This window comes from Arachis stenosperma, chromosome 2 (genome assembly GCF_014773155.1).
Source record: "Arachis stenosperma cultivar V10309 chromosome 2, arast.V10309.gnm1.PFL2, whole genome shotgun sequence".
NCBI lineage: Eukaryota > Viridiplantae > Streptophyta > Magnoliopsida > Fabales > Fabaceae > Arachis > Arachis stenosperma.
Genome location: NC_080378.1, coordinates 45,685,998 through 45,701,325, shown reverse-complemented (window position 1 = coordinate 45,701,325; position 15,328 = coordinate 45,685,998). Strand labels below are relative to the sequence as shown.

At 39.0% G+C, this 15,328-nt stretch overlaps 1 protein-coding gene and 1 non-coding gene across 2 annotated transcripts; one reads left to right on the top strand and one right to left on the bottom strand.

Annotated features, from left to right (window-relative positions):
• Nucleotides 1-6,559: 6,559 nt before the first annotated feature.
• Nucleotides 6,560-6,964, top strand: LOC130962841 (uncharacterized). Its single transcript, XM_057889002.1, has one exon. It carries the CDS (start codon nt 6,560-6,562, stop codon nt 6,962-6,964), a length of 405 nt encoding a protein of 134 aa, XP_057744985.1.
• Nucleotides 6,965-14,574: 7,610 nt separating this feature from the next.
• Nucleotides 14,575-14,682, bottom strand: LOC130965119 (small nucleolar RNA R71). The gene has a single exon (XR_009081172.1). It is a non-coding gene; the product is annotated as a small nucleolar RNA R71 (small nucleolar RNA).
• Between the last annotated feature and the right edge of the window lie 646 nt (nt 14,683-15,328).

Sequence of the window (15,328 nt, the reverse complement as noted above, 5' to 3'; positions counted from 1 at the left end):
GAGAGCGTTCAGTTCACACAATGAGCGCAGCGCTCACTCACTATGTGTGCTCCTCACGTGCGCAATTTTTCTCAACTAGCGCTCTCCTAGTGAGCGCTATGTTGCATTATTGAGAGCTGGTCCTTTGGTGTGCTTATTTCTTTACTAGAGCTCTCTTAGTGAGCACCAAGTTAACTTAGTGAGCACTCCTTAACACGTACGGACAGCAAAGCTTTGCCTCCAAACTTGACCAAGCCCGAAAATGTTGGCTTAGTGAGCGTGGCGCTCACTTTGGAAATGAGCGCCAGCTATTTGTGCTCCTGAGCGTGGCGTTCTCTTTTTGAATGCAACGCTTCCCTGGTTGCTTCCCCCTTCTCTTCATTTCTTCACCTAAAAACAACTAAACAAGCAATCAAAGTTCCACAAAAATTACAAGGTCTTTGTATCATTCATGAAATCAATTAATTCTAGCATAAAACTTATAATTTTGTGTAAAATAAATGATGTTTGATTGATTCAAAATAATCATAAAATTCCACTCCAATCACTTACTTATTGTGCAAGAAAGTGCATAAAACCTAATGAAACAAATGAAAAATGCTTGTGAAACTAGCATAAGATGACTTGTCATCAGGCGTGGCACGCCACCAACTGGCGTGGCACGCTGATGAGCGGATAATTTATACGCTTTTTGGCATTGTTTTTAGGTAGTTTTTAGTATGATCTAGTTACTTTTAGGGATGTTTTCATTAGTTTTTATGCTAAATTCGCATTTTTGGACTTTACTATGAGTTTGTGTGTTTTTCTGTGATTTCAGGTATTTTCTGGCTGAAATTGAGGGACCTGAGCAAAACCTTGATAAGAAGGCTGACAAAGGACTGCTGATGCTGTTAGATTCTGACCTCCCTGCACTCGAAATGAATTTACTGGAGCTGGTGTTCTCAACGGCGTTGGAAAGTAGACATCCAGAGCTTTCCAGCAATATATAATAGTCCATACTTTATTCGAGATTTGACGACGTAAACTGGCGCTCAACGCCAGTTCCATGATGCTGATGAGAGAAACTTTTGCGTGGTCTAGAAAATTGCGGATAAATCCTCGTTGCAAGTATAGTTTCTAAACCTTCAAAAGTCCTTTCATACAAACGTTTTGGGTGTCACAAGTAACAAACCCCTTTAGAAATTGTTAACCGAGTATTCAAACCTCGGGTCGTCTTCTCAAGGAACTGCGAGGAAGTATGTTCTTATTATTGGTTATAAAGGTTGTAATCAGGGTCTAGAAGGTGAGAAGCAAGTAATTTAAATGATGAGTGAATTAAATGGCAATCAAAAATAAATAATAACTGTAAAACAACTTTTGGCAAGATAAGGGAATTTAGAGGTCTAACTTAGTTATCTCTCTCAACTATAATAAAAGTTGAATCTAAACTCCACTTGGTCAACCTTTACCAGGGCAAAGGAAAGTCAAGGGGCTAATTAAATTGACCTTTGAATCCTAATTATTTCCTAAGAAAAGGTTGGGATTATTCAGGTTCAGCTCAATTAGCAAGATAACGATTATTAATTACGTTGAGTTTAATAACTGTTGAGTTACTAAATTCTTAATCAAAACCAAAAGGGGAAAAAGTAAATTGCTAGAGTAAAATATCTTCAAATCGTAAACAATGATAATCATAAATTAACAAGAGCAATAATAAACTGAAAATACCTCAATATCATCAATTCAAATAATTATCTGTAACATAGAATAATTCATAAATTAAATTATAAAAGTAAATGTTCAATTCAAATGCTGGAATAAATAATTATAGAACTAAAATAAAGGAACATTAAACTTGGGATCCAGAGTTACTCTTAAAACAAGAAGAAATCCTAAATCCTAAAAGAGAGAGAGAGAACCTCTCTCTAAACTAAATCTAAATCATAGAAAACTAAAAATTGGCGAGCTCTCTCTGAATGGATGCATTCCATCACTTCATAACCTCTGGTCTATGCCTTCTGGACTTGGATTTGGGCCAAAAAGGGGTTTAGAACTCGCTGGGGCGTGTTCTGTAATTTTCTGGTGCGTGGCCTCTGTCACGCGTCCGCGTGGGTCACGCGGTCGCGTCATTCGGGGCTTTTCCTTGCTACGCGGTCACGCCAGTCATGCAACCGCGTCATGTGCGTTCTGCTTAAGGCACGCGGTCGCGTCAGTCATGCGACCGCGTCGCTGCTGATTCGTGCTTGGCACGCGATCGCGTCGTCCATGCGATCGCGTGGATACCAATTTCCTTAAAGCTCCATTTTGCTTTCTCCTTTCCTTTTAGTATGTTTCCTTTTTTCATCCTTTAAGTCATTCTGCCTTAGAAAACCTGAAACTACTCAACACACTAATCATGGCATCAAATGGAAATAAAGGTAATTAAAATAATTAATTTTCAAAGCTTAGAAAACATGTTTTTCACAATATGACATAATAAGGAAGGGAAAGTAAAACCATGCAATTAATGTGAATAAGTAGGTGAGGGATTGTATAAATCACTCAAATTAAGCACAAAATATCTCATGAAATATGGGTTTATCAACCTCCCCACACTTAAACACTAGCATGTCCTCATGCTAAATCCAAGGTAAATAATTAAGGTTAAAGTGATGGAATGTTATGAAATGCAACCTATTCTAAATGCATATACCTAATGAGTCATGCAATTCTAATTTATCCACTCATATATAAAGCCTACATGTAGTTAAATTATTTCACATTCTCAAGGAGTTATATATACATATATAGCTAACCCTCAAATAATAACGCTAGTGAGATGAGAAAGAAAACATTAAAACTTGCAAGACAATTATTAATTTGAATAGAGATAAATGTTAATGAGCTATTGAACCCTTACTGGATTTTGTGTTTACTCTCTAATCACTCAGTGTTTATTGGGTTAATCACTCTATTCTTCTTTTTATTCTTCCCTTCTATAATTTTTTTTTCGTCTAACCAATCAACAATTATAGAATACAGTCATATCAAAACTCATGAGGTCTTTAATCAAGGTTGTAATGGGGTCAAGGTAAAGGTAAGGATATATGTATAAGGCTAAGTGAGCTGATAAGTGAATCCTTAATTAGACTAAGATCTCACCTAACATACATATTTAGTAAAATAATGCTTCTTTGCCTATTCTCCCTATTTTCTCACTTTTGATGTGGCATGCTCATGTTTCAGTTCTTGTTTTTATCCCATGTGCATTTATTTTTATTTTTTGCATTGGGGAGTTCTTTTTGTATCCCTTTTTATTTAGATGTTGAAAAAAAAAATTTTTTTAATGCACATGGTAATTGAATCACTTTGATTTTCTCATGAGCATGCTTCCCAAATTTTTTTTATTTCTTTTTAACTTTCCTAACCCTTTGTTTCTATCACTCATGTTCCCAAAAGGTTTCCCACATTTTATTCTATTAATAATTTTCTATCTTAAGCTAACCAAGGATTCACTTGGGATTTTCTTTTGTTTTTCTGCTTAAGGCTAGTAATTTGGCTAAATAGAATAAAGAGGTTTTAAAAGGCTCGAGGGGGCTAACAAAGGTGATGTAAAAGGTAAACTAATCTGGGGTAAGTGAGCTAAAATCAAATAATGGCCTCAATCATTATTTTGGGATGTACCTATATTCTACAATCGGATATATAGACTAAAACAAAGTAAAGAACACCAGAATAAGAAAGAAGGTTGGAACACACAGGAATAAAAATTATGGTTTGAATGTAACCATACAGTTAAGCTCAAAACTCACAGGCTATCTGTTCTCTAGCTGAAAAATCATTTATCACTTATGTATGTCATGCAGGTTTAAAAATTCTCATTATTCTCTTAAAAAAATAATTTAGGGTAGCCTTTGAAATTCTAATGTTTCTCCTTGATAAAATGTTGTCAGTTTAACTAAATCATGTAATGCTATATATACAAGTTTTTATGGATCTAAATTTATTATATTCAAGTTCCTAGCTTACTCTTTATTATTTTTGTCAATTTAAACTAAGCTATAATTAAGCTATCTTATGTCAAAAGGGTAAACTATACTAATTGATCCACTAATAAGTTAGAATTGCAACTAAACTAATGAACTAAATAACCTAAAATATGAACTAAAAATGCAAAATGCAGAAAATAGAGTAACAATACACAAGTAGCAATGTATAAGTACTCAGAAAATAACAAATAAAAGAAAAAAAAGAGAAAAATACAGAAAAGTATCCAAAATAAAAGAAAAGTATGTGGTGGTTCACCAAGATAAACGCCAGAGATGGTGACCTCCCCACACTTAAAATGAAGCATCGTCCCTGATGCTCAATCAAGCCGGGTGTGAAGGGGTGTCATCACTGGTAGGGATGGCAGCTGGAGTCTCAGTGGTGGTGGGCTGGGAGTTTGGCTGCTATAGAGGTGGGACTGACTGGAGTGGGATCTCCGGATCTGCAACCTCAAACTGGGGCATAGCCTGCTCTGTGGCTGCCTGCTGATGAGTCTCCTCCTGGAAATGAGTCTCTGCCTGGGAATGAGGCTCCTCCTCGTGCTCATCCTCCTCCTCCTCTGATGGCTCTGATGGAGTGTCGGGCTCGGAAGGGATGTCGGCGCCCTGTCTGATCATCAGCTTCAGATGGGAACAGCGTCGCCTGCTGCGGCGCTCCAATCTCTCATACTTGCGCCTGTTATGGCGCTCCATCTGATCAAGCTGGCGGAATAGATGGTGCACGAGGCGATAAATCGGCTCAAATGCGGGTGGAGGTGCAGTGGTGGCAGCAGGGGCAGCTGTGGATGAAGAGGGTCCATCAGACGGAGGGGCTATCTCATCAGTAGCAGTGACAGGTGGTGGTCTGTAGCCCAAAGCAAGGAAGTTCCTGCTGTGCGGGATGATCTTCCTGCAGTCCGATGCTGGTGGTCTCTCATCGGCATCCTCCCATGGCACGTCAGCCCGACGGCCAAGCTGTGTAACTAGATACGGAAAAGGGAGGGTGCCTCGGACGTGGACCCTGGCCATATACTGCCGGATAAAACGAGGCAAGTACAGGTCCTTACCCTCCAGCACACACCAGAGGAGGGTAATCATGGCAACCGGGATCTCAGTCTCATGAGTACTCGGCATCACATAGTTGCTCAAGATCTGATGCCATAGCCGAGCCTCATCATTCAAGTACACTCTCTTGATCCCTCTGGGCATAGTAGTGGTCTAACCCATCTCCCAAGGAACAGCAGGGTCGAGAGTAATCCGTGCCTTCACAGCATCCCAATCAAACTGCATCTGACTTATGTCCTCCTCAGCCTTGGAAAAACCATCAGGCTGATCGGACTTGGCTGGGAGCTGGAGGATGGTCTCTATGGTCTCCTCAGTGACCAGAATTTGCTTTCCCCTCAGGTGCACTGCATCTAGGGTAGTAAGGTAGTAGTTGCAATAGAATTCCCAGAACCAAGATGCATTGACCTCTGTCAGTGGTCTCTCCAGAAAGAACCAGCCCCTTTGCTTGATTTGCTCAGTGGTGTACTGTAGGAGGGCTTCTGGAATTCTCAGAGTTCATTCCATGTATAGGTTTCTGGAGTCTGCAAAAGTCGAGTACTTCAGTTCACAGTACCGGTTTGCAAATTTAATAGGATCAGTCGAAGGGAGCAACTGGTCAGCTTTTTCCTGCTGTGTGAAGTTCTTCTCCCGCCATGAGGAATCGTGCATTAGAGCAATGATGGACTGGGAGGAAGCTCCTCTCTTGCGCTTGCCAGTAGCCTTGCCTTTGCCTTTCCTTTGTGAGGCAGACATCCTGAAAAACAGAAAACCAGGGAATGGATAAAATAGGAAAGCAAGTAGGCAATTTAAACAAAGGAAACTCAAAGCGCCAAGGGAGAGATAATAGAAGGAAAATGAGTAACTGAAATGTGACTGAATGAATGTTAAATGGAAAGAAAGAAATCAAGATGCCATAGTGAGAAAGTTAGAGGAAGGAAAAGTAATCAGAAAAGAGATCAAAAGGGTTAGTATGGTAAAAGAAAATAGTAAATTAAAATTAGTGAGTTAGGAAAGGAAGTGGCATAGAAAAATTCCATAGAACAAGGAGTCACAGGTAAGAATAGAAGTACTCATAATTGAACAAGCAGTTTATGAACCAGGAAATCAAAAAGGATAAGAAAGTGGCCCTAGCATTCATGAAATGGTCTGGGTAAAGCAGAGTAAAACAGAGTTCAGAAATGTCAAACCAAAACATGAATGAAAATAATTTTCAAAAAATTTGGGCAGCATTCCGGTTAAAATTGGATTGTCCCGGAAAATAAACAGCAATCATATCAGTTCATATGAATTAAAAGAAAACAAGCTGCATGTACATAGATATAAAATAAACATAAAAACTCAATGTAAACAGCAGCAACATACAAGAAAGCAGCATATGAATCATGAATATAGCAGCAGCAGATTTGCACATAGGATAAAACAGAAGTAAGAACAGTGCAAGTAAACAGACCTAGATCCACGAACAACAGCCTAAGCTACCTAACAACCTAAAAATCCACTACAACATGCAAGTCTAGCTATCCTAAATATGAACATAAACAGAAAAGTGACGAATGGACAAAAATGGGTGCGTGTTGCGGAACCTGGTAAGCGGAAGGGGTGGAACAGGGGAGAAAGTGACTGCGACGGCGGCCGGCGCGGTGGTGGTGCACGGTGTCGTGGTGGCGGCGGATGGGGGATTAGGGTTAGTGAGAGAGGAAGAGGATAGGGGAGGGGAGGGTGGTGGTTGCTGCTGGCTGAAGGGGATGTGTGGCGGAGAGGGGGGCGCGGCGGGTTGGCCGGCGGTGGAGGGCGGTGGCTGCGGTTGGCAGTGGTGGAGAGGGGGGAAGAGAGGAAGAAGGAAGAAGAGAGAAGGGGAGAGGGATGGTACGGCAGCGGCGTCTGGGTGGCGGCGGTGTCGGGGTGGTGGCGTGGCGGCTGGCCGGCAGTGGCTGGGGGAAGAAGAAGAGAGAAGGTGAAGAGGGTTAGGGGTGAAGGAGGGGCTGCGCGATTGATAGGGTTCGCGTGGCTGGGGGGTTGTATTATCGAATCCACGCGGCCGCGTGGGGCACGCGGTCGCGTGGTTGGGATGAAAATGGGGATGATGCGATCGCGTGGGTCGCGCGATCACATGAGAGAGGGAAAATAAGAGTGACGCGATCGCGTGGGTCTCGCGATCGCGTCACTGGAGTTCGTGCTAAACGCACGACTCCAGCACCATTTCAGCGCAACTCTCTGTCTCTCTTTTAGGGTGATATGCAATCTATGTGACGCGATCGCGTCGATCACGCGGTCGCGTGGTATTGGGGTTGGGTAAGTGACGCGATCGCATGAGGCATGCGATCGCGTGGGCCAATTTGTACGAAACGCACAAGGGCCGCACGATTCCAACCCAACTTTCTGTTTGTTGGATCTTTACGCCGATATATATATCACGCGGCCACGTGAGTCACGCGGTCGTGCGGGTGGTGTTTTCGCAATATGACGCGATCGCATGGGGCATGCGGTCGCGTCGTGCAAACCCCCCTTTTTTTTATGCATGAAAAATGCAGAATGCAATGATTAACATAAATGCTATGCATGATTCCAGGTTTAATAAATTAAAATGAAGAAAGAAAAAGGAAAGCAATCAACAAGAAATAAATTGAAAGAGAAGCGACCATACCATGGTGGGTTGGCTCCCACCTAGCACTTTTAGTTAAAGTCCTTAAGTTGGACATTGGAAGAGTATCCTGTTATGGTGGCTCATGTTTAAATTCGTCCAAAAATTTCCACCAGTGCTTGGAATGCCAATAGCCTCCGGGGTCCCAAACTAGACATGTAAAGCTTCTGAGCAACTTCAAACAGATATTCAGCCTCCCAGGATGACGAATGTCAGAATATAATCCATGATCCCAAGCTGTGTTTTTAGATCCGCCTCTGTTTTGATTTGTAAGTTTCCATTCGGGCGGGTTAAAAAGTAGAATCTCACCGTGGTGACCAAACGTTCTCCGTGATCCATGCAATTGAGCATGATACCAATCCGTGTACTTCGAGGTGAAGCGTGGAACCTTATTGAACCTGGTGCACCAGTTCTGGGCACGAGCCAATTCCCTCTTACTCTTAAAGCCGCAGAGAGCTCTAAGCTGGCCATCTGTTTCAAGCAAACCATATTCAAGTGAATAAGTAAAATTATAAGTTAAGGATTGTACCCACTTGAAGCTTGTATTGGGTCGTAATGGCCTTGGGATAGGTGTTTTTGGTGGTTCTGCAAGTTCCGTTTCCTTGCGCTCTTTTGTGAATTCTTCCACCTCCTTGCAAAGATCTTCAATTGTATCTGTATCCTGGTCAAAGTCTTTTATGTCTTCCTCATCACTCAAGTTATAGATTGGAGTTTGAGAGAAATCCACCTCTGCATCATCTTCATATTCACTTGGGGAAGATTCTTCGATTTCAGAGAATTCACTTGCGGATGCAAGTTCATCACCAAGAGGGCTAGACTTGTGAATATCATCATCAAGGGAATTTGCTTCTTGGATTATTCCGTCTGATTCCTCATAAATGACTTGCCTTGGAGATTGTACAGTATCTTCCTTAGCATCAACTGTAGCATCCTGGACGGAGTTTTCCTCAATTCTGGATTCCCAAGGAAGTTCAGCATCGCCTAGATCTTCAACCAACTCTTCTTCTTGAACAATGACAGCTTCTTCCACTTGTTCTAGTACGAATTCATTCTCTGCCTTGTCCACTGGAGTCTTTAGTATTTCTTTCATGCTACGCTCTTCATCAGGTTGTCCACATGGAGCTGTGGTCGATCCTTGTATATTTGAGCGCTTAGTGACCCATTGGATTAGTGCTTGCTCCAGTTTTTGAATGGTTGTTTGAAATTTAATTACTGTTTCTTTTAGGCGATCCTCTGCTTCGCGGTTTGCTGGACTTAGACATGATACATAAGGAAGTAGTGATGACTGGGAACAATTGGATTGGTATTGGGGTAAGGAAGGATCATATGATGGCGAATGGTTAAGAGAAGCTTGTGAGTGTGGTGGTTCGAGGTTATATTGAAAGGACGGTTCATGTGCACGGGGTGGGGCTTGTTGGTAGTTACAAGGTTGTCCACCATGTCTTTCAGTTGGGTATGAGCGGTAGAATGGTCTTTATCCAGGATATCTCGGAGGGTGTTGCTGCCAAAAGGGTTGATTAGATCCTCTTGGTTCCATCCATCCTTGATTGGTCTGACCTTGATTCACATTCCTACTGTAACTTCTATTTCCTTTAACAATATTAGAACCAAACTCAAAGCGAGATGGGTGAGAGTTCATAGTAGCAAATAAAGATAAAAAGGAAAAACGAAAATAAATAAACAAGCAAAAGAAAAATATTTACAATAACCAATAATAAGGCACATGTTAGCAGTTCCCCGGCAACGGCGCCATTTTGATGAGAGAAACTTTTGCATGGTCTAGAAAATTGCGGATAAATCCTCGTTGCAAGTATAGTTTCTAAACCTTCAAAAGTCCTTTCATACAAACGTTTTGGGTGTCACAAGTAACAAACCCCTTTAGAAATTGTTAACCGAGTATTCAAACCTCGGGTCGTCTTCTCAAGGAACTGCGAGGAAGTATGTTCTTATTATTGGTTATAAAGGTTGTAAACGGGGTCTAGAAGGTGAGAAGCAAGTAATTTAAATGATGAGTGAATTAAATGGCAATCAAAAATAAATAATAACTGTAAAACAACTTTTGGCAAGATAAGGGAATTTAGAGGTCTAACTTAGTTATCTCTCTCAACTATAATTAAAGTTGAATCTAAACTTCACTTGATCAACCTTTACCAGGGCAAAGGAAAGTCAAGGGGCTAATTAAATTGACCTTTGAATCCTAATTATTTCCTAAGAAAAGGTTGGGATTATTCAGGTTCAGCTCAATTAGCAAGATAACAATTATTAATTACGTTGAGTTTAATAACTGTTGAGTTACTAAATTCTTAATCAGAACCAAAAGGGGAAAAAGTAAATTGCTAGAGTAAAATATCTTCAAATCGTAAACAATGATAATCATAAATTAACAAGAGCAATAATAAACTGAAAATACCTCAATATCATCAATTCAAATAATTATCTGTAACATGGAATAATTCATAAATTAAATTATAAAAGTAAATGTTCAATTCAAATGCTGGAATAAATAATTATAGAACTAAAATAAAGGAACATTAAACCTGGGATCCAGAGTTACTCTTAAAACAAGAAGAAATCCTAAATCCTAAAAGAGAGAGAGAACCTCTCTCTAAACTAAATCTAAATCATAGAAAACTAAAAATTGGCGAGCTCTCTCTGAATGGATGCATTCCCTCACTTTATAACCTCTGGTCTATGCCTTCTGGACTTGGATTTGGGCCAAAAAGGGGTTTAGAACTCGCTGGGGCGTGTTCTGTAATTTTCTGGTGCGTGGCCTCTGTCACGCGTCCGCGTGGGTCACGCGGTCGCGTCATTCGGGGCTTTTCCTTGCCACGCGGTCGCGTCAGTCATGCAACTGCGTCATGTGCGTTCTGCTTAAGGCACGCGGTCGCGTCAGTCATGCGGTTGCGTCGCTGCTGATTCGTGCTTGGCACGCGATCGCGTCGTCCATGCGATCGCGTGGATACCAATTTCCTTAAAGCTCCATTTTGCTTTCTCCTTTCCTTTTAGTATGTTTCCTTTTTTCATCATTTAAGTCATTCTGCCTTAGAAAACCTGAAACTACTCAACACACTAATCACGGCATCGAATGGAAATAAAGGTAATTAAAATAATTAATTTTCAAAGCTTAGGAAACATGTTTTTCACAACATGACATAATAAGGAAGGGAAAGTAAAACCATGCAATTAATGTGAATAAGTAGGTGAGGGATTGTATAAATCACTCAAATTAAGCACAAAATATCTCATGAAATATGGGTTTATCAACTGCATTCTGGAGTCAAACGCTAGAAACACGTCACGAACCAGAGTTGAACGCCAAAAACACGTTACAACTTGGCGTTCAACTCCAAGATAAGCCTTAACTCGTGTAAAGATCAAGCTCAGCCCAAGCACACACCAAGTGGGCCCCGGAAGTGGATTTCTGCATCAATTACTTACTTTTGTAAACCATAGTAGCTAGTCTAGTATAAATAGGACTTTTTACTATTGTATTAGATATCTTTGGTCTCAGTTTTATTTTATTATTCATCTTAGGAGACTATTGATCACGTTTTGGGGGTTAGCCACTCGGCCATGCCTGAACCTTCATCACTTATGTACTTTTAACGGTGGTGTTTCTACACACCATAGATTAAGGGTGTGGAGCTCTGCTGTACCTCAAGCTTCAATGCAATTACTACTATTTTCTATTCAATTCCGCTTGTTCTTATTCTAAGATATTCGTTGCACTTCAACATGATGAATGTGATGATCCGTGACACTCATCATCATTCTCACCTATGAACGCGTGACTGGCAACCACTTCCGTTCTACCTTAGACCGGGCACATATCTCTTGGATTCCTTAATCAGAATCTTCGTGGTATAAGCTAGAATTGATGGCGGCATTCATGGGAATCCGGAAAGTCTAACCTTGTCTGTGGTATTCCGAGTAGGATTCCGAGATTGAATGACTGTGACGAGCTTCAAACTCGCAATTGTTGGGCGTGATGACAAACGCAAAAGAATCAAGGGATTCTATTCTAACATGATCGAGAGCCGACAGATGATTAGCCGTGCTGTGACAGAGCATTTGGACCATTTTCACTGAGAGGATGGGATGTAGCCATTGACAACGGTGATGCCCTACATATAACTTGCCATGGAAAGGAGTGAGAAGGATTGAATGAAAGCAGTAGGAAAGCAGAGATTCAGAAAGGACACAGTATCTCCATGTACTTATCTGAAATCCCCACCATTGAATTACATGAGTAACTCTATCTTTATTTTCTGCTTTATTTATTATTCGAAAACTCCATAATCAATTATTATCTGCCTAACTGAGATTTACAAGATGACCATAGCTTGCATCATACCAACAATCTCCGTGGGATCGACCCTTACTCACGTAAGGTATTACTTGGACGACCCAGTGCACTTGCTGGTTAGTTGTGCAGAGTTGTGACTAAGTGTGATTCACGATTGAGAGCGCTACCAAGTCTTTGGAGCCATTGTTGATGATCACAATTTCGTCCACCAAGTTTTTGGCGCCGTTGCCGGGGATTGTTCGAGTTTGGACAACTGACGGTTCATCTTGTTGCTTAGATTAGGTAATTTTCTTTTTGTTTTATTTTCAAAAAAAATTCAAAAAAATTTATCCCTATTTCGAAAAAAAAGTATTTCTCATCTGTTTTCGAAAATTATTCCAAAATTTTTAAGAATGAATTCTAGAGTTTCATAGTAACATGTTGAAGCCTGACTGGCTGTAAAGCCATATCCAAATCCTTTTGGATTGAGGCTTCCACTTGTCAACATAACGGGTATGTATATAGAGTTGGATGAAATATCAGCTGTTGCATGCCTGATTTATATCTTCTAAAGCTGGCTGGCTATTAAGCCATGCCTAACCCTTGGATTGGAGCTTTAGACTAACATTGAAAAATTCTTGGAATTCTTATTAAAAATTTTTGAATCTCTTAATTTCTTTTCCTATATGTTTTTATTGAAAAATTAAAAGAAAATACAAAAAAATTATAAAATTATAAAAATCAAAATATTTTGTGTTTCTTGTTTGGGTCTTGAGTCAATTAATAAGTTTGGTGTCAATTGCATATTCATATTGTTCTTGCAATTTTTGAAAATGCATGTATTCATAGTGTCCTTCATGATCTTCTAGTTGTTCTTGGTAAGTCTTCTTGTCTGATCTTGATGTTTTCTTGCTTTGTGTCTTTTATTGTTTTTCATGTGCATCTTTGCATTCATATTGTCTAAGCATTAAAGATTTCTAAGTTTGGTGTCTTGCATGTTTTCTTTGCATCAAAAATTTTTCAAAAATATGTTCTTGATGTTCATCATGATCTTCAAAGTGTTCTTGGTGTTCATCTTGACATTCATAGTGTTCTTGCATGCATCATTGGTTTTGATCCAAAATTTTCATGTTTTGGGTCATATTTGTGTTTTTCTCTCTCATCAATAAAAATTCAAAAATAAAAAATATATCTTTTCCTTATTTCTCTCAAAAAAAATCGAAATTTTGGGTTGACTTGGTCAAAAATTTTTAAAATAATTTATTTTCTTGTTAGTCAAGTCAAAATTTCAATTTTAAAAATCTTATCTTTTCAAAACTTTTTCAAAAATTAAATCTTTTTCATTTTTCTTATTAATTTTCAAAAATTCTTTAAAATATTTTTCAAAAATCTTTTTCTTAATTTTATCTTTATTTTTGAAAATTATGCTAACAATTAATATGATTGATTCAAAAATTTGAAGTTTGTTACTTTTTTGTTAAGAAAGGTTCAATTTTTAAATTCTAGAATCTTATCTTTTAGTTAGTAATTAATTTTAATTTTAAGAATTAAATCTTTTCCAACCATATCTTTTTAATCATATCTTTTTATCATATCTTTTTCAAAATTTTATCTTTTTCAAAAATTTGATTTTAAAATATCTTTTCTAAGTTCCTATCTTCTTATCTTTTTAAATTTGATTTTCAAATCTTTTTCAACTAACTATTTGACTTTTTGTTTGTTTCTTATCTTTTTCAAAATCACCTAACTACTTTTCTCTCTCTAATTTTCGAAAATACCTCCCTCTTTTTCAAAAATTCTTTCTTTAATCAATTAAATTTTAATTTTAATTTTATTTCTTATCTTTATTTTTCGAAAATCATTTAACTCCTTTTTAAAATTTATTTTCGAAAATTTCTCCCTCTCTCATATTATTCTATTTATTCATTTATTTACTAACACTTCTCTTCACCTCTCTTCATCTCAAGTCACTACCTCTATCCTCACCCTTCTGTTTGGATTCTCCTTTCTTTATTCCCTTTCTTCTTCTACTAACAATAAGGAACCTTTTTACTGTGACATAGAGGATTCCTCTTCTCTTCTTTTCTTATTCTCTTCTCTTTCATATGAGCAGGAACAAGGAAAAAGAAATTCTTGTTGAAGCTGACCCTGAACCTGAAAGGACTCTGAAGAGGAAACTAAGGGAAGCTAAATTACAACAATCCAGAGATAACCTTGCTGAAATTTTCAAACAAGAAAAGGAGATGGCAGCCGAACCTAACAACAATAATGCAAGAAGGATGCTTGGTGATTATACTACACCTACTTCCAAGTTTGATGGAAGAAGTATCTCAATTCCTACCATTTGAGCAAACAATTTTGAGTTGAAACCTCAACTAGTTGCTCTAATACAACAAAACTGCAAGTTTCATAGACTTTCATCAGAAGATCCCTATCAATTTTTAACTGAGTTCTTGCAGATCTGTGAGACTATAAAGACGAATGGAGTAGATCCTGAAGTCTACAGGCTCATGCTTTTCCCTTTTGCTGTAAGAGACAGAGCTAGAACATGGTTGGATTCACAACCTAAGGATAGCCTGGACTCCTGGGATAAGCTGGTCACGGCCTTCTTGGCTAAATTCTTTCCTCCTCAAAAGCTGAGCAAGCTTAGATTGGATGTTCAGACATTCTAACAAAAAGATGGTGAATCCCTCTATGAAGCTTGGGAAAGATACAAGCAGATGACCAAAAGGTGTCCTTCTGACATGCTTTCAAAATGGACCATTCTGGATATATTCTATTATGGTCTGTTGATGTCAGAGCATCTTGGCTAGTTTTACTAGCCATTTTTTTGTATGCTTTAGGTTGGTTTCATGCATTTTCGTAGGAAATAGGCAAGTATTTGGGTAAAAATGCAATCATACCATGATTCAAGCAAACATTGTGAATTTTGAATGATTTCATGAGAATTATGCATAAATTGAATGATAAATTGGATGATGCATGTTCCCATGATTAAGAGCAAGACTTTGATGCACTTTGTTTGATTGATTTCAGGCCAAAAGAAGAAGAGAAGAGCCACGTTAGTGGCTACGTTAGTTACACTAACGTGGAAGGAAGGAAAGCCCCAACGTTAGTGAGAAAAGTTAGTGGCATTAAATTTGAAGAAGGAGAGCATGGAACGTTAGCAAGGAAGACCCACGTTAAGAGTCACGTTAGCTACACTAACGTGAACTCTAACGTAGGGACAAAAGGCACCAAGCAACATTAATGGGAAAGGTGAGTCCCAATAACGCTTGCGAAAGGGGTATATGCCAACGTTAGTGGAAAAAGTGAGTGCCACTAACATTGGCGAAGCAAAAAGAGTCACGTTAACAGCCACGTTAACTAAGTTAACGTGGTAGTTAACGTGGAAGG

Excerpts from the sequence above, each read along its gene's own strand:
- LOC130962841 (XM_057889002.1), top strand. The coding sequence starts at position 6,560 with ATGGACAAAAATGGGTGCGTGTTGCGGAACCTGGTAAGCGGAAGGGGT.